We start from the raw sequence: 20,620 nt of genomic DNA on the forward strand, positions 1-20,620 counted from the left end.
AAAAATAGGTTGACTATTCGTAAATTTTAGGGATATATCCCTTGGATTTACGTTGTCAATCATATTTTTAAATCTCTTTACTGCATCAATGAATCCTGCAGGAAACTCACTAATAATTTTCAAATCATTAAAAATTAAAATTGTATCAATTAATCCATACTGGAAAAACTGATAGGTGTCAGATGGGGAAGCCTCTGGAAATATAACCAGCTTTGTTAGCTGTTCTTTCGCAATAGGATAATATCCCAAGATTGCCATTTTTTCTTCAGTCCAATCCAGGACTATGTTAAGGGTTTCTCTGAGATTTGATTTACAGACCCTTTTCTTTTCCTTGATTTCAGCCCTTGTAGGAATGTTTCTTATTATCCCTGTTCTCTGGGTTTGAATTGGAGCTTTATCTGCTCTTTTTAGGGTTTGCTCTGGATGAAGAGTTTCATATTCCCTGAAGGATTCTTTTGCTTCTTCCAATGTTAAAAACCCTCCTTTATGAATTATCCTTGATTGATGTGTAAATGGTGCTGCTTTTTCCCAGGCATCATATACTCCTTTCATGGGGCCATTATAAATTACATAATATTTTTTATCTTGAGTGGATTTTTTGATAATTTTAGCAATTGTTTTATTTTCTGGAATTTTTTCCTCACCTGATTTGTCCACCACGCTTAGCTGGCTGAACTCTGATGGTTTGGGTTGTTGTGTTGATTTCATTGCTTCGATGGCCTTCTTGAGGGATTGGATCTGTATCTTTATTTGCTGACAATGCTTGCACTTTTCAAGTTCTTGTTCGTATTTTTGAATTTCTTGACCTAATACGTTGTAGACGAACTCCATTCTCTTGTTAATGTATCTGCAATAACATTTTTGTCACCCTTAATATATTCAATTTTTATTGGATATTGTAACAAAAATAATTGCCATCTTACCAATCGTCCATGATTATAATCAACTTTTAAATTATATCGTATAAAACCTGTTAGGTAACTTGAATCTGTCCTTAATGTAAATTCTTTGGGTAGTAAATCAATTTTCCATTTCTTAAGAGATTTAATTGCTGCCAGAGTTTCCTTTTCATGAGTGGTATATTTCTGTTCTGTTGGAGTAAAAGTTCCTGAAATATACCTGCAAAGTAATTCCTTTGGGGGATATTTAGAATCTAGTGATTCTTTTTCTTGTTCTAAGCTTTTTATAGCTTTCTTAGCTTTTAGACATCCTGACCAGGTTATGTCTGAGGCATCTGTTTCTACTATTAAGTAGTCATTTTCTTCTAGAATATAAAGTTCTGGAAGTTTTTCACATAATTCTTTAATTCTTTGAATTTGCATACTATCTTTTTCATTCCATTTCCATTCTTTTTTAGTACTTATTTTTGGAAATAAGCTTTTAGTATATTCTGTTATATTTTTTAAGAATCCTTGATTAGAAATATAGTTTATACACCCTAAAAATCTTTGTAATTGTTTTCTATCTTCTATTTTATTAGGAAATAAGTTTACTTTTTCTAGAACATTTGGTTGAAGTTTTAGCTTTCCTTGAGCGGATAAAATTAATCTTAAAAACTCTATTTCTTGTTTTGCTATTCTTGCTTTCTTTTTGCTAAGAACTAATCCTTTTTCTTTACATCTTTCTAAAACTATTAATAATTTTTGAAGATGATCTTCTTTATCCTGTTTTGTAAAAATTAGTATATCATCAATGTATACTAAAACAAATTCATTTAATTCCTTTAGATTTTCTTCCATAAATCTTTGATAAATACCTGGGGCTTGTTTTAATCCGAATGGTAATACATTCCATTCATAGAGCAACACACTTATTGATTCTTTTGTTGGGCAAGTAAAAGCAGTTAATTTCTTTGTTTCTTCGTCTAAACGAAGTTGCCAATATCCTGATTTTGCATCAAGAGATGAAAACCAAGTTGCTCCTTTGATTTTTTCTAAAATAGAGTCTTTTCTTGGAAGTTTATGAGCATCACCAATAGTTGCTTCATTCATCTTCTTATAGTTTATTACCATTCTTCGTTTTCCCCTTTTAATTTCATTATTGTTTTCAACGTAAAAAGCTGGAGCCGCATGAGGACTTTTACTTAATCTTATAATTCCTTTTTCCAAAAGATCTTTACATTCTAGTGAGAACTCTTCTCTATCTCTTGCGGAATAAGGAATTTTATTTGGAACATTTATCTCTTTTGTGGGATCTTTTAATTTAATGCTTACTAATTCGTTATTTGTATTTTTAATATCTAAAGGATTTTTAGCACAAATTTCTTCCAAAAGTTCTTCTATCTTTATTTCAAGATTATTTTTTGGAATGTTTATCTGAAAGTATAGATTTAAATAACATGTTTCTAGTATAGAAAATATTTTAAATTTTAAGATCTTATCTATAGTAGTAGTTGGTATTTTTATACGTTTTGATTTTTGATTTATTGAAGAATCGTGTGGAGCTTTTAAAACTATATATGTTAATTCTTGAATGAATGGATGATATAGCTTTAAAAAGTTATTTCCTATGATAAATTCCATTCCAGAATCTAACATATATATAGATGGAACAATGAACCTATAATTTTGAATAAAAATTTCAACCATCTCTACTTTTTGGTCAATTTTATGTATTGATTTGTCAGCTATTCTAACTCTTAATGGTTTCTTTAATTTTTTCCAATCAAGTTTTATATTTGAACTAGCAAAGCATTGTGTTGCTCCAGAATCTATGAAAGCATTTATAAATTTTTCTGTTATTTTTATAGTAATAAATGTAGCATTATTACTCAGTCTCTAAGTCTGTTTCTGAGACATATTCAAAAATATAGTCTAAGTTATCATCAGATTCTTCTAATGGTTCCATGAAACAAGACTTAGCAATTTCTATTTGTTTAGTAAGATCATTTTTATCCTTCTTTTTTGGGCATTCATTTGCGTAGTGTCCTTCTTCTTGGCAATACCAACATTTACAATTTTCTTTTTTATTCGGGCAATAGTTAATCTTTGTCTTTTGTTTTTATTGTTACTTTCTTTCCTAAAATATCTCTTTTTTCTCCAATTTGGATAGTATTTTCTTCTTCTAAATTGATATTTTCTTTTTCTTTGAAAATTTTTATTAAGACCATATTTTTGAGGTATTTCTTCATTATCCTGACAGCAAATTCTAATTATATTTGCAAATCTTTTTTGAGTTGCTTCTTGCATACAACGTTCTTTTATTTCCTCTCTTATTGCAGAGGTTGCTCCACCAAAATTATTTTCAATTGTTCCTCTATTTATTTCTCTTATAAATCTTCCCATTATAAATTCATTAGCAGGATATGGCAGTTTTGTTATATACATACTGAGATAATGATTTTTGTCTTCTTCTTTTAATTTGTAATAGTGTATTCTATATTCACATATATAAGACTCCACATTACATAAATCATATATCTGAATATTAGTTAAATGGTTTTTTGCTTCTTGATATTCTTTATTATAGACTTCTTGCCTATGATCTATAATATTTTTTCCAAAAAATTCTTTATATAGAATCATCATTATATATAATATCTTATCATAAGCTGTTGTTTTTGTTTCTAATTCTTCTATTACTTGGTTTTCTATTGATGTCATATAATCTCTTATAGTTCCTTTAGTATGAAATCCTATGTAATTTCAAATGTCTCTTCCAGACAATTCACTAAGTTTTGGATTAGTAAAGGCTTCTAATAAGAAGGAATTCAATCAGTTTTCAAAAATTTCTTTTTCGTTCTTTTTGCAGTCTAAATCGAGCATTCTTTCTCCTTCCATTTCCTGGATTTTAGGAACGTATTTTGATGGTATTTTTGTATATTTTGAATCTTTATTTATAAATCCTTTTTTAAAAGCATAATTATCAAAACCTGTTTCCCATTTAAATTGAGATTGATTATCCTTAGATGTTCCAGCTTCATTTTTTACTTGTATTGGAATTGCTAGTTCTTCGTCACTTGAATAATCTAGAATGTGTTCTTCATTTTCTATGTTTTCAAAATTTACTAATTCTTCTTCTATTTGAAAACCATGTTCCATAATATTATTTTCTTGAGCCATTTTTAATTGTTTAAAAAGCATTGTAACTTCTTCTAATTTTTCTTCAATATTCATAATTTCAATGGTGGTTTTACTTTTAAGTCTGTTATGTTGATTATATTTTGAAATTTTTCTTCTTTGAGATTCTCTTTTTCCTTATTTCTTTGAAATTTTATAGATAGTAATATTTCTTCAAGCATATCTACTATAGAATTTAATTGTGGGTTAAAAGTATGATGAAGATGTGGAGAATCATTTCCATGGTAGCATTTTTTAGAAATTCCATGTGAAAAGTAAGTTTTTTCAGGTTTTTGAAGTCCTTCAATAAAACTTATAGTAAAATAAAGATTTTGAGAAAAATCATTTTGTATTGATTTTAAGAATTCAGTGTCATTACAATTAACATTGGTTAAAATCATTAATTTTTGATCTATTAGTTTTGATAATTTAATTATTTTTTCTCTTAAATCTTCTAATTTACTTTTTTCCATTAGGTGACGCTTTTCTTTGTGAAGTGTTACGGCTTTAAGTTAAAAGTGTGATTTTAGAATGTGTGGTTTAGATTTTGCCATGTAGGCACATCTTTAAAACAACATCTTTACCATATATTTCTCCATAAAATAATAGTGTTTGCTAAGGTGCCTATAGAAAGTTGCCTAATTTACTAAAAAAGAATAAATATAATATTTAATTTAACAAATATAAAAATAAATTATTTTTAAATATTTAAAACTTACCATAAAAAGTAATTTCGGCAAATTCGACAGCAAAGTTATAGGCATCAAAGAATTTGCCTAAAATAATATTTTAATTATCTTTAAATTAAGATAGTAAAAGCTACAAATAATAATATTATGAATAATAATATTATGAATGCAGTGGCGGAACTTGAAACAAAATTTTGGGGTTGGGGGGCCACATAGAAGATAATTATCAAAATATTTTTGATATGGACTCCATTTAAGATAAACTCATCTAATCTCATCTCTCTGATTTGGGTGATATTGCCAAATTTAAAGTCATTTTTCAATGTCTCGTTCCAAAAAACTAAGGTCAAACTCATCAGATGTAACTTTTTGAACTTTTGAAGGTTGTATCTCACTTTTTTCGTGATTCATTAAAGTAGAAGAACTATCTACAGGTATTAATATTGTAAAAATTATATGTTCTCCTTCTTAAATATTAGCCTTCTTCTTAAAAAATGCATTAATTCTTTAATTTTTTATTATTATTTTATATAAAAATTTGAATATATATCTTGTAAAATATGTAAAAACGAAGTTAGAAGGACAAATATTAAAATTTATAATATTTATTAATTTTTTTATCAATTTATACAAATACAATAATATTAATACTTATTGAATATTTTATTATTTTTTATCATATAAAAAATTAAATTACATAAATAATAAAATATAAAATAATATTAAATTAAATAAATAAAAATATCTAATTTTTTATATTTAAACTTAAAGATAGAGAGAATGTTGCTTATTGAACTTATTGAGTACTTTTAAGTTATAGTATATTTTTTATCTTTTAAAAAAATATTACTAATTTTTTTATGAAAAGTTTAGAAGGACCATAACTCCTCTTGTCTGAACTAAACTCTACCACTGTATGAATATAAAGATAATTAAAATATTATTTTATTATTTTACTACCATCTTCACTTAAAAGAAATTTTTTTCAACTATAAAGTAACAGATATTATAAACCCAGAATAATAATATAGTCATACAAATTCTTCATCTTCTTCAGCATCAAGAAAACAAAGTGGAAACAAATTGGAGATGAATTCGTTTATCTTGATTTATAGTGTAATATTTTATTATTTATGTTTATAGAATCATCTTGCTTGGCCCAGTTTGAAAGTGTAAGAGAGTAGACACGATGTCTATATCTTTACCTCAGAGGGCAATATTTTCAGTGGTTATTATTATCTCATTCCAGATTAAGAGTTTGCGAACCATTATAAAGGAGTTTAAGTATCTTTGTTCCAGGTGTTTATTCCTGATATGTTAGTAATACAGTAATACTGTCTGGCCTAAGAAAGAGAGCTGACTTTTGTTTTTGTTTCAAGTTATTTTATATATCTTTATTATTGTTGTTATTATTATATTATCATCTCATGTTTTAAAATTTCTATTTCTTTGTATAATTTATTTATTAGCAATTTAGCATACATGTCAAATATACATATTTAATGATTTCTCCCTCATCATATGGGTGGGTGGGTGGGGGATTATAGAGTTTTATCATGTCATAATAAATATTAGGGTTTTTTATTTAAATAAATTATTTGCTCTCCAATTTTACCTGAATCCCCTAAATAGTTTTCTTGAACGTGAATCCCCTAAACCATATAATATATAAATCGTCCTAAGTTGGTGTGTTTTAATTAATATATAAATCATTGTACTCTAGGACGATTTATGCATGAATTGCATTGGTGAATAAGACATAAATCGTCCCACCCTATTGTGTATTAGAAGTTACACATAAATCATCCTAGGGTAGTATGAGTAATACGTTTTTACCTAAAACACCCTACCCTGGCACGATTTATGTGCTTCTTCCTAACCCTCAACCCCCTAGCAAGATTTACGTGCAAATCTCAAACCCACAACCCCTAGAACGATTTATGTGGAAAACTAACCCCCACCAACCCAGCACGATTTACGTGCATATATACCCCTCAGCAGCCTAGAACGATTCATGTGTTAAGACCCAAACCCTACTTACCTTCCACGAGTAAAGTCTCATTCGTGAGAGACTCCATAAGCGGCGAGGAGGGTATTGGAGGGGAGGAGAGCCACGGGAAAAAAATCAAGGAAGGGTGTGGCTAGCGGCGGTGGAGGATTGGTTAGAAGTCAGAAGAGCTGGCCTCCGGTGGACGGCGTTGACGGCGGGGGAGGGTGGCTTCTGAAGGTTGGGTTGGCGGCGGTTGGAGGCCAATTTGGTGGCTTTGGGGGGCGGTGCAAGATGGCAAGGAATGACATGTACCGATTGAACGGCATCGCGCACGTCGCAGGTTTTATCGACGAAGAGGTTAGTCGTTAATTTGGTTTACCACTGATATAGTCAATGTCGTTGTTGTGTTTAGTTATAAGAATGTGATTATTTTGGAAAAAAAAAGTGCTTGTTGTGTTAGAAATTTGTGAAACGTTAAGGTTAACATGTTTAGGAGAGGTTAGGGTCATGTTTTGTTTAGGAATGAGGTTGATTTCTGAAACATGTTTTTGGTTGTTGTGCGATGTTGAGTTGTGACTGTGCTTGTTATTCTGTTATCAGCCAACCAGGTGTGTACGGACTATCCGTAGGCAACAAAAGATGATATTGCATGACCGTATATTGCCTTACCTAGATAGCGCCGGATTGCTGCATGTTGCTAGGCTGAATGATTATTGGTTTAAGCTGGATGAGCCACTTATTAGTGCCTTTGTTGAGCGATGGCGTCCAGAGACTTCAACTGGTCTGACTCAAACACCTTATACTGAACACCACGGCGGATATTGTAATTCTTCACCATCAACACTACCTCCTCCTTGCTCTGGAACCGGTGCCCGACCTCAAACTCCTCTGCCCCATGCATACCGTGCTCGTCTCTGTGAATACCTGACATTTGTCGACCTGGAAATGCTGGTTGATTCATCGTTTCAAGATCCAACGTAGAGAAGTGCGGAGGGTACTGTTGTGTCTGAGAACTTGTTTGGCCTTGCGATCTCGCAACTGGTCTTGTGTCATCCTCATCGTCAGATTCATCACCGATAACGGGTGGTTCCGAATCTGAATCATCATCACCAATGGCCTCAGCAACTGGATCCCTATCTCTGACCTCCATGAACGTAGTTGCACCATCCAATACCGGTCCCTCTCTCATTGCCGCTGCAACCTCCCTTAAGGTTCGTACATCACCCAAGCAATCCCCGTCTTCAGCATGAACAGCCATTTCGGCTGCAAATGATGGAGATGAAACGTGGGCGGTGACGTTGTGACGATTTGGAACGGCACTTGAAGCACCATCTACCCTGACTATGGGCGGATTTGGAGCAGATCCACCAGAGCTACCCTCCACATCAGCCATTTTCACGAACAACTCCATAGCTCCCAAATCTGGAAATCTCGATTGACTGTGAAATATAACGCGAATGTCATCATCGCCTAACATCTCATATTTTCCAAACTTCACATAAGCCTGCCTGAGTAAGATTGGGATCCTGAAGAACATCTGCTTCACAAGCCTTTTACTGCACTTACCTAACTTTTGTATTATGCTATTTTGTAAATCATCTAAACTCGTTGATGGATTTATGAACACTCCAATCTGTTTCTTGCTACTGAACGTTACACCCTCACTTGTGTTTTCATCGATCTTTCCCCGATGATGAACTAACAAAAACACATTCTCACCCATTTTTCCGCAACCCTCAGCGAAAATATGGCTCGACATTGATGGTCCTCCTGTATTTATAGGCTCTTCCAGCGCATAAATCGTTACATGGTATCGGTATTGTGTTTTTACACGTAAATCCTCCCACACTAACATGTCTTATCATAGTAACACATAACTTGTTCTAGGGTATTGAGGGATAATGTTTTTCACATAAATCGTTCTAGGGGGTTGTGGGTTTGGGATTTGCACGTAAATCGTGTTAGGGGGTTGAGGGTTAGGAAGAAGCACGTAAATCGTGCCAGGGTAGGGTGTTTTAGGTAAAAACATATTACTCATACTACCCTAGGACGATTTATGTGTAACTTCTAATACACAATAGGGTGGGACGATTTATGCCTTATTCACCAATGCAATTCATGCATAAATCGTCCTAGGGTACAATGATTTATATATTAATTAAAACACACCAGTCTAGGACGATTTATATATTATATGGTTTAGGGGATTCACGTTCAAAAAAACCATTTAGGGAATTCAGGTAAAATTGGAGAGCAAATAATTTATTTAAATAAAAAACCCTAAATATTATGATGATTGATGACTCAACTTTTAGAATTGGATTTAGGATAAAGCTCAAAAACATTTTTTGAGACCCCCAAACTAAATCAATATCGAATCATTTTTAAATTTGGCACGAAATACACATTGTTTTTAGGTTTTTTTCAGAAATAATGAGATAAATTCCTAATGTGAATATTAATAAGGAGAAATATATGGTAAATATGTTGTTTTAAAGATGTGCCTACATGGCAAAATCTAAACCACACATTCTAAAACCACACTTTTAACTTAAAACCGTAACTCTTCACAAAGAAAAGCGTCACCTAATGGAAAAAAGTAAATTAGAAGATTTAAGAGAAGAAATAATTAAATTATCAAAACTAATAGATCAAAAATTAATGATTTTAACCAATGTTAATTGTAATGACACTGAATTCTTAAAATCAATACAAAATGATTTTTCTCAAAATCTTTATTTTACTATAAGTTTTATTGAAGGACTTCAAAAACCTGAAAAAACTTACTTTTCACATGGAATTTCTAAAAAATGCTACCATGGAAATGATTTCCCACATCTTCATCATACTTTTAACCCACAATTAAATTCTATAGTAGATATGCTTGAAGAAATATTACTATCTATAAAATTTCAAAGAAATAAGGAAAAAGAGAATCCCAAAGAAGAAAAATTTCAAAATATAATCAACATAACAGACTTAAAAGTAAAACCACCATTGAAATTATGAATATTGAAGAAAAATTAGAAGAAGTTACAATGCTTTTTAAACAATTAAAAATGGCTCAAGAAAATAATATTATGGAACATGGTTTTCAAATAGAAGAAGAATTAGTAAATTCTGAAAACATAGAAAATGAAGAACACATTCTAGATTATTCAAGTGACGAAGAACCAGCAATTCCAATACAAGTAAAAAATGAAGCTGGAACATCTAAGGATAATCAATCTCAATTTAAATGGAAAACAGGTTTTGATAATTATGCTTTTAAAAAAGGATTTATAAATAAAGATTCAAAATATACAAAAATACCATCAAAATACGTTCCTAAAATCCAGGAAATGGAAGGAGAAAGAATGCTCGATTTAGACTGCAAAAAGAACGAAAAAGAAATTTTTGAAAACTGGTTGAATTCCTTCTTATTAGAAGCCTTTACTAATCCAAAACTTAGTGAATTGTCTGGAAGAGACATTTGGAATTACATAGGATTTCATACTAAAGGAACTATAAGAGATTATATGACATCAATAGAAAACCAAGTAATAGAAGAATTAGAAACAAAAACAACAGCTTATGATAAGATATTATATATAATGATGATTCTATATAAAGAATTTTTTGGAAAAAATATTATAGATCATAGGCAAGAAGTCTATAATAAAGAATATCAAGAAGCAAAAAACCATTTAGCTAATATTCAGATATATGATTTATGTAATGTGGAGTCTTATATATGTGAATATAGAATACACTATTACAAATTAAAAGAAAAAGACAAAAATCATTATCTCAGTATGTATATAACAAAACTGCCATATCCTGCTAATGAATTTATAATGGGAAGATTTATAAGAGAAATAAATAGAGGAACAATTGAAAATAATTTTGGTGGAGCAACCTCTGCAATAAGAGAGGAAATAAAAGAACGTTGTATGCAAGAAGCAACTCAAAAAAGATTTGCAAATATAATTAGAATTTGCTGTCAGGATAATGAAGAAATACCTCAAAAATATGGTCTTAATAAAAATTTTCAAAGAAAAAGAAAATATCAATTTAGAAGAAGAAAATACTATTCAAATTGGAGAAAAAAGAGATATTTTAGGAAAGAAAGTAACAATAAAAACAAAAGACAAAGAAATAACTATTGCCCGAATAAAAAAGAAAATTGTAAATGTTGGTATTGCCAAGAAGAAGGACACTACGCAAATGAATGCCCAAAAAAGAAGGATAAAAAGGATCTTACTAAACAAATAGAAATTGCTAAGTCTTGGAACCATTAGAAGAATCTGATGATAACTTAGACTATATTTTTGAATATGTCTCAGAAACAGACTTAGAGACTGAGTAATAATGCTACATTTATTACTATAAAAATAACAGAAAAATTTATAAATGCTTTCATAGATTCTGGAGCAACACAATGCTTTGCTAGTTCAAATATAAAACTTGATTGGAAAAAATTAAAGAAACCATTAAGAGTTAGAATAGCTGACAAATCAATACATAAAATTGACCAAAAAGTAGAGATGGTTGAAATTTTTATTCAAAATTATAGGTTCATTGTTCCATCTATATATATGTTAGATTCTGGAATGGAATTTATCATAGGAAATAACTTTTTAAAGCTATATCATCCATTCATTCAAGAATTAACATATATAGTTTTAAAAGCTCCACACGATTCTTCAATAAATCAAAAATCAAAACGTATAAAAATACCAACTACTACTATAGATAAGATCTTAAAATTTAAAATATTTTCTATACTAGAAACATGTTATTTAAATCTATACTTTCAGATAAACATTCCAAAAAATAATCTTGAAATAAAGATAGAAGAACTTTTGGAAGAAATTTGTGCTGAAAATCCTTTAGATATTAAAAATACAAATAACGAATTAGTAAGCATTAAATTAAAAGATCCCACAAAAGAGATAAATGTTCCAAATAAAATTCCTTATTCTGCAAGAGATAGAGAAGAGTTCTCACTAGAATGTAAAGATCTTTTGGAAAAAGGAATTATAAGATTAAGTAAAAGTCCTCGTGCGGCTCCAGCTTTTTACGTTGAAAACAATAATGAAATTAAAAGGGGAAAACGAAGAATGGTAATAAACTATAAGAAGATGAATGAAGCAACTATTGGTGATGCTCATAAACTTCCAAGAAAAGACTCTATTTTAGAAAAAATCAAAGGAGCAACTTGGTTTTCATCTCTTGATGCAAAATCAGGATATTGACAACTTCGTTTAGACGAAGAAACAAAGAAATTAACTGCTTTTACTTGCCCAACAAAAGAATCAACAAGTGTGTTGCTCTATGAATGGAATGTATTACCATTCGGATTAAAACAAGCCCCAGGTATTTATCAAAGATTTATGGAAGAAAATCTAAAGGAATTAAATGAATTTGTTTTAGTGTACATTGATGATATACTAATTTTTACAAAACAGGATAAAGAAGATCATCTTCAAAAATTATTAATAGTTTTAGAAAGATGTAAAGAAAAAGGATTAGTTCTTAGCAAAAAGAAAGCAAGAATAGCAAAACAAGAAATAGAGTTTTTAGGATTAATTTTATCCGCTCAAGGAAAGCTAAAACTTCAACCAAATGTTCTAGAAAAAGTAAACTTATTTCCTAATAAAATAGAAGATAGAAAACAATTACAAAGATTTTTAGGGTGTATAAACTATATTTCTGATCAAGGATTCTTAAAAAATATAACAGAATATACTAAAAGCTTATTTCCAAAAATAAGTACTAAAAAAGAATGGAAATGGGATGAAAAAGATAGTATGCAAATTCAAAGAATTAAAGAATTATGTGAAAAACTTCCAGAACTTTATATTCTAGAAGAAAATGACTACTTAATAGTAGAAACAGATGCCTCAGACATAACCTGGTCAGGATGTCTAAAAGCTAAGAAAGCTATAGAAAGCTTAGAACAAGAAAAAGAATCACTAGATTCTAAATATCCCCCAAAGAAATTACTTTGCAGGTATATTTCAGGAACTTTTACTCCAACAGAACAGAGATATACCACTCATGAAAAGGAAACTCTGGCAGCAATTAAATCTCTTAAGAAATGGAAAATTGATTTACTACCCAAAGAATTTACATTAAGGACAGATTCAAGTTACCTAACAGGTTTTATACGATATAATTTAAAAGTTGATTATAATCATGGACGATTGGTAAGATGGCAATTATTTTTGTTACAATATCCAATAAAAATTGAATATATTAAGGGTGACAAAAATGTTATTGCAGATACATTAACAAGAGAATGGAGTTCGTCTACAACGTATTAGGTCAAGAAATTCAAAAATACGAACAAGAACTTGAAAAGTGCAAGCATTGTCAGCAAATAAAGATACAGATCCAATCCCTCAAGAAGGCCATCGAAGCAATGAAATCAACACAACAACCCAAACCATCAGAGTTCAGCCAGCTAAGCGTGGTGGACAAATCAGGTGAGGAAAAAATTCCAGAAAATAAAACAATTGCTGAAATTATCAAAAAATCCACTCAAGATAAAAAATATTATGTAATTTATAATGGCCCCATGAAAGGAGTATATGATGCCTGGGAAAAAGCAGCACCATTTACACATCAATCAAGGATAATTCATAAAGGAGGGTTTTTAACACTGGAAGAAGCAAAAGAATCCTTCAGGGAATATGAAACTCTTCATCCAGAGCAAACCCTAAAAAGAGCAGATAAAGCTCCAATTCAAACCCAGAGAACAGGGATAATAAGAAACATTCCTACAAGGGCTGAAATCAAGGAAAAGAAAAGGGTCTGTAAATCAAATCTCAGAGAAACCCTTAACATAGTCCTGAATTGGACTGAAGAAAAAAGGGCAATCTTGGGATATTATCCTATTGCGAAAGAACAGCTAACAAAGCTGGTTATATTTCCAGAGGCTTCCCCATCTGACACCTATCAATTTTTCCAGTATGGATTAATTGATACAATTTTAATTTTTAATGATTTGAAAATTATTAGTGAGTTTCCTGCAGGATTCATTGATGCAGTAAAGAGATTTAAAAATATGATTGACAACGTAAATCCAAGGGATATATCCCTAAAATTTACGAATAGTCAACCTATTTTTAATGAAGAAGAAGAATGCTTGGTTCCAGCACATCAAGTAATCTTCATGTCCGTCTTCCTAGGAAATTTTCAACCAATTGATCAAGTTCAAGATTTAACAATCTACAGTCATGAAGGAAGACTAGCCAGCACACTAGCAAGGGTCTTCGAAAGAACTCAAAAGATAACAAGAGAATCTCACACAAGAATCAATTATAAAAGCAGAAATACTTTGCTTGTGTCCAGTAAAAGAAATGAAATTGAAGAAAGAGAGATGAGACTCTTAGTAGAATTTGAATCAGCATTCTACAACTTATCTGGACTCTTAGAAAAGCTCCCCGAAGGGATAAAGAGGAATCTCTGCTATTTGATAAAAGACAGAGAAGACCACAAGTGCCAGCTATGTGTCTCAGAAAGCGATAATGAAACGAAATCAACCCACATGATAAAGGAAGAGGACAACGCATCTGAAGGTCACATGATGAAAGAGGAGGACAGCACATCTGAAGCATCTCTCAACATTATTGCATAGTGACGTAAGCGCTTAGGTCATAGAGCACCAACGATGTAGCTGGTGCAAGATAATAAACAATGACGTAAGCAATGACGTCATAAGAAGGGTAAGGATGGGAATTGTCCATCAGACCCAACCATTATAAATAGGTTGCTTAGGCAATTGTAAAAGCATAAAACAATAGAAAGCAGGAGGCTAGGAGTACTCATATGCTAGGAGAGCAAGGAGGAAGCGGCCGAGGCGATTCTATAGTTTGAAGAAGAATTCCCTTAGGAAAAACCAATTCTAAACTCCCCTCTGGAGTTAGTATCTACAATCTCCCCTCTGGAGATAAAAACATCTTATGTAAAATATTCTAAATAAAGGAAGTTTTTCTCCAGAAAGGTACGCCTTTATCTTAATCTCATAGTTATGAATTATTTAGAAAGTTTAGAATTAACGGAAGAATCTGATTATTATAGATTATCTGCCTTATTAGATAACGAAAAACAGGCTGTTCTAAAAACAGAATTAAATCTCAAATCAAATGAAAATTTTAATAAACAAAATCTTTTAAAAGAAGTTTTTAATAGAAAAAATATAATATACTATGGAAAAATTCAACTTGAAGCCCCTATAAAGATAAAATCTGCTAATGGAGAACTTGAAATAGCTTTGATAAATGATGAAGAATTGAGTAAACAGATTGAGAAAATTAAGGATCAACAAAAAAGATCTAAAATTGGATGGATTCATATTAGTACTATACAAGTCTTAATCAAATCTACATATATGAAAGGAATTAATTCACCAATAAGCTTAGCAATCTGTGACAAAAGAATTACTGATGACCCAATAGATCAAATAATTGGAATTGTTTATGGAAACTTGGCAAACGTAAATGTTAAATTCAATGCCCATCTTGGATATGCTATACCGTTATCAACTGAAAATCTTGGAAGATCTATAAGTTTGGCTTATAAATTTCACAGAAAGAATCTAATGGAACAAGACGATGAACCATTTTCAATTACATATGCAATAAATTATGCTTTAACAAATAGCCATCATAGTATAATATTTAAAAACAGAGAAAGAATTTATGTCGATGAATTATTTCAGAAAATTGTAAAAACAGAAATACCAAAATATAAAGCTATTGAAATCCCAGTTCTTTTACTAAAAGAACCATCAGGAAAATTAGTTTCATCAAATTTTCAAATAAGAGAATCCAAAATTAATAGCCCTTTAAGTTTATCTAAGTTAAAGATTAAAGAAGAAAATTCTGAAATAAAAGAATTAACAAAAAAGGTCGAAAAATTAAATGACACCCTAAACACTAAGTTATGACAATAAATAAAGAGAAAATATATGTAACCTATCAAGATAAAAAACAAGAACTCTTTGAAAGAGAAAATCGGTTGAATTATTTACAGTTTTCTAAAATAAATCAAAGGGCATTTGAAACTCTAAAAATAATCTATGACAAATTGAAAGGAGAAGTTGAAGAGTTAGAAAAATTAATAGAATCTCTAGAAAATAATGATGAATCAATGATAGAATTTGCAGAAATTCTAAGATAAATAATGAAGTATACAAAGATTGAAAGACCAGAAAACAAAATAAAAAGACATAGGGCGAAAAAATTAAAAAGTAAAATAAAGGAGTATAAAAGGGAATTAAATAGTCTTCAGTTCGAAATTAATGACCTTATAATAAAAATGATAGAAATAAGAACAAATATAAACAAGTTGGAGCTAAACTTAAAAAATTTATAAATGCCTGGAACACCATATTATGACTTAAAAGAATTAAAGCTGTTGAAAGAAAAAATGGAGAATGAAGTTGAAAAATTAAAAAGATATTTAGAAACAATAGAAAGAGTAGAAATAAAAGAAGTTTTGGAGAACTTGAAAAATTATATTAAAGAAAAAGATAAACAGATAAAAGATTTTATATACAATGATCAATGCAAAAAAGAATATTATAAACTAAAACAAGATTGAAAAAAAAATTATAAAAATGAAATCAGACTTAGTAATAAATGCTCAATATTTATTCGAAGCAAAATATGAAGAGTTAAAAAGAAATTACATCTTAAAAATTGGTATCAGAGTCAAGTTAACGATTAAGGGTAACACTTTCTCTTTAAGCAACACTTTTAGTGACACGCTTTTAAAATCAACAAATAATCATAAAAGAAAAATCTTTACAAATGCATCTGTACACTAGATGCCCCAATAAATAATATGAGTGAATTCCAAACCAAATATTTTATAAGCAGCAGAAATATTTACATCAAAAGTGGAAACAAATCAAATCCAATGAGTAACATGTTTCAGCCACCTACCTACCTACCTAACTGGCTATGGTCATCACTTCTCAGTTCTCACGTGAGAGAGAGAGCACTGGCAGGCAACACTTGTCACTCGTATTTCCTGTCAGCCCCAAAACTAACCCGACGTTTCCATGTCAGAAACTAAAAAAGCCAAGCCTCTTTCGGTAAATTTCATCCAGCCCTTCCAATCCGGACTTTATTGCCATTTTGCCATTTTCTATTTTGCAACTCTTCCTCACTTACATGTTTGAATAATATAAATTAGCAAATTACAAAAACCCCCCCAAACAAAAAAGAAAAAAAAGACATGGATACCTCAAAACCTTTGCACTTGTTCATCCTCAACACTGCTACTCAACACGGACGACGACGCCAATCTCATCACCATCGCACACTGCTTCTCTTGTCTCATGGTATGTACTCCCTCTCTCTCTTTTCTCTTTTCTGCCTATCAAACTACTTATGTCGACGGAAAATTTTTTTTAAGAAAACTGGAGGAAATTGGAGATCTCCATCTAGAATGACCCACCCATAATTGTTTGAACTTCCATCTCTCCTTTTGTTTTCATTTCGAATTCTGGATTTCTTAGATTTGGTTAATCAGAGTAGCGGTGGTGTTTGGTTATGGACTTGTTCTGTTTTGGATTTCCAACTTTTGAGATCTGGTGCAGAGAATCTCAATTAAATGTGGCAGTTGGTATTCTCTTCTTCTTTCTTATCAATTCTTCATTTCTCACTCATTTCATTTTCAATGACTGAAGATGAGGTACTTCTTTTTTCCAAAACTAGCCGTATACTCATACCCATACCCATACCAGATACGGCTTCTCGAAACAGAACAGAACAAAACAAAACAACTCCACCCGATTTGCGAGTCGAGATTGGTCCAGTCAAGGATCTATTTTAATCAGGGGCGAATTTGGATACAAGTTGATTGTGTGATTCAGTGATATCTAACCAGTATCACTTCTGCTAATTTCTTGAATAATAACAACCAAAGTTGTCTTGTAATTTGAAATTGTAGGTAGAGTGGTTCTTAGGACTTGAGAGTATAATAACAATTAACAGAGCACTTTTTGGATTAAATCCTCCTTTGTGTAAATGAAAAGCTAGTGCCTTGATATGATTCTTAGGAAATGGAATCTACCTACATCTTTCTTAGTTATTATGGTTTGTCCCTTTAGATCTTCTTAGTTCTTAGTACATTGCATCCTCTGTATCTATGAACATTTGTGATATTCGAGGTAAATATTAGCTAAGATTGTGATTTTACATTGGATTGAGGGGGATGCAAACATGTAAAATGTGGACACATAACATGGATCATAAGATCCTCCACAATGACATTTTCATAAATATATATGTCATGCTACTTCATATAAATACATAAATAAATCACAGTTAACCTAATTAAACTTAAACTTAAGATGCATAAATAACATCTGAGCTGTGCCCATGAAGAGGCCGCTGCTTATTACCTCACGAAAAGGCGTAGCCGTGCCTTTTGCCACCTTTAGCTACACTGCCGAAGACAACCAAATATTTGACAATGTGTTGATGCTGTTAATTGCTGTCCCACTTTGTTTATTTATAAATATGTATATTTTCGTTTATATGTTCTCCTATATACTTTTTTAATTTAGTAGTTTGAACTAATTGTTTGTATTTTTTTGTAGATTGAAATTCAGTAAGAATCTTAGGAAATTGGCATAATGGAAGATGGTGATTATAGCATAAGGAGATGGGAGGATCTGGACATAGATATTTTGGTGAAAATTTTTCAGCTGCTCGACATCTTTGAGTTAACGGCTGGCATAGCTCATGTTTGTAGTGCGTGGCGTATGGCTTGCTGCGATCCACTTCTTTGGAAGACACTTGATTTGTCAATGTTAAAATCTAATTTCATCAAGATTCCATTGGAGCCATTTGTTTATGTTGATGGACGGTCTGACAGGAAATTAACCCGCTTATTGAAGATTTCCTTGAGTCTTAGCAGGCAGAGTATAATGACTTTGATATTTCACTTCAACTTGTACGTGAGTGATGAACAGTTGACATACACTGCTGAAAGGTAATTTCAACATTTAAAATCAACATCACTTTATGTAAACATACAGTTAATATAACCATTTAAGTCCATATTCTCTATGGTTGTATATATATGATAATGAATTCTTATAACCTAAAGTTTGATATGCTGACATTTTTTATGAATTGATTGTAAAGCCAACGTTGCTTGATGCTAAAACAATAATTTTTCTTTTCATGATATTTTCTTGTTTATTCTTTGCCTGCTGTGCTGGAAAGTATCTGAAAAGTAATAAAGTGCTAGCAAAACTTACAAAATAGAATAGCTTACTTCCATTCCCTTTTTTTCTTTTTTGGGGGGTAGTATTTTCAGTTACCAAACAATGACAGTCCTTCAAAATGGAGAATGCATGTGCGGTTCCCTGGTTAGTTAATTGTCTTGATCCTTTTTGCAGGTGCCCAAAACTCCGACGGCTTGTTCTGCCAGCATGGAACAGAATTAAGAAAACAGGAATGTGCAAGGCTATTCGCGGCTGGAAAGATCTCGAGTCTTTGACAATGCCTAGCATAGCGAATCCCCCATATCTTCTGGAAGAAATCTCAAATCACTGCAAGAACTTCAGTGAACTAAAGATCATGGGGCCATGCGACATTTACTTCGCTTCATCTCTTGTTGCGTTTCTTCCGAAATTGAAAGTCTTGAGCCTTCGATGTTCAATGCTGTATAAGGATGTTCTCATTGAGATCCTAGATCGCTTGCAACATTTAGAAGTGCTCAACATATCACATTGCATCTTGATGGAAGCCGTTCCACCTCCTCAGCATAAAAGAGTTGTCAGAGAAATTGATCAGAGTATCCGACAGAAGGCTTCTCGGCTGCGCGAATTCATCACGTGCATGGACGACAACTGCATCATGTGCAATCGCACAAGAACTGATGAAGGGCTGGTTAGGTGGTACAAGTACGAGGAGGGACTGTGGAAAGCAGATGAGGTCAGGTCCCTTGCACTCTAAGCAGAGTCAAAAGTGGTATGTTAATATAGTGAGTGATGCGGTTGTTACAGATGTCTGTAACATTTTCTGTTGTTTAGTATTCTGCTCCCTTAGTTGTAGATGAAATAAACAAAAGCTGAATTGTTAAGACGAATGTGTCGATACCCTCTAGATGGTGTTAACTGAATATTGTAAGTTTGTAACTGTACATAGGAATAATAAATGTTCAATGCTCTAAGTGTAACTCACGTTGTTAACTATGGCTGATTGAAAATATGGAATGCATGATGTGACCAATGAGTAATATTACACTGGACATAATCCGTTTGGCACTCTTGATTAGTATATGTGGAATCAAGAGACGGGAGCTTCTGAGAGTGATATATTAGATGAGATTTTGCAGCGAGTGGATGGTATCTTTCAATCATGTTCATCAAAGAGAAAACAGATGAGAAATGCATTGGAAAGCACGTGCATCATGTTCATGGAGCTTAAGTTAAAACTTATTAGACTGATCATATAAGATAGTGATAGTCTAATATCGCAATTTCAAAATAAAAATTTTCCCTCCAGAAAAAAAAAAATTGATAATCTGATAACTATATCGACTTTTGACTAACTCCCAAAAACGGCAAAGGTAATATAATAAAGTTAGGTATCCAAATTTTTTTAACCCAAGTATTTAGTTAAATCTCAGTGCGCTTTTTCAAGCATTCGTATGTACTACTGTTTTCTTTTTCTTTTTCCTATTCTTTCTACTCTTTCTCTTTTTTTTATTGTTATTGTCATTTTCTTTTGAGTATTTGTCCATTTTAATTGTCGAAGAATTTTGGACATGACATTTTAGTCCTTAATTAAAATTAATTACTCGATTGATTCTTTATAATTAACTCTATCAGTCACTTAGGTCTTTTGTTTCGTCAACTCTAAGAGAAGACA

The 20,620-nt window shown here is 31.4% G+C and overlaps 1 protein-coding gene across 1 annotated transcript; it reads left to right on the forward strand.

Annotated features, from left to right (window-relative positions):
• Window positions 1-16,706: 16,706 nt before the first annotated feature.
• On the forward strand, window positions 16,707-19,925 carry LOC112711662 (F-box/LRR-repeat protein At3g48880). Its single transcript, XM_025764354.2, has 3 exons — window positions 16,707-17,073; window positions 18,337-18,731; window positions 19,144-19,925. Exons 2-3 carry the CDS (start codon window positions 18,373-18,375, stop codon window positions 19,700-19,702), a joined length of 918 nt encoding a protein of 305 aa, XP_025620139.1. The 5' UTR covers window positions 16,707-17,073; window positions 18,337-18,372; the 3' UTR covers window positions 19,703-19,925.
• The last annotated feature ends 695 nt before the right edge of the window (window positions 19,926-20,620 follow it).

Source organism: Arachis hypogaea, chromosome 9, assembly GCF_003086295.3.
Source record: "Arachis hypogaea cultivar Tifrunner chromosome 9, arahy.Tifrunner.gnm2.J5K5, whole genome shotgun sequence".
In the NCBI taxonomy this organism is placed as follows: Eukaryota; Viridiplantae; Streptophyta; class Magnoliopsida; order Fabales; family Fabaceae; genus Arachis; species Arachis hypogaea.

What these genes read in the sequence shown, in the direction of transcription:
- LOC112711662 (XM_025764354.2), top strand. Translation starts at nt 18,373, where the DNA reads ATGGAAGATGGTGATTATAGCATAAGGAGATGGGAGGATCTGGACATA. An exon ending in TTGACATACACTGCTGAAAG is followed by an intron (nt 18,732 to 19,143) that starts GTAATTTCAACA and finishes TCCTTTTTGCAG; the next exon opens with GTGCCCAAAACTCCGACGGC.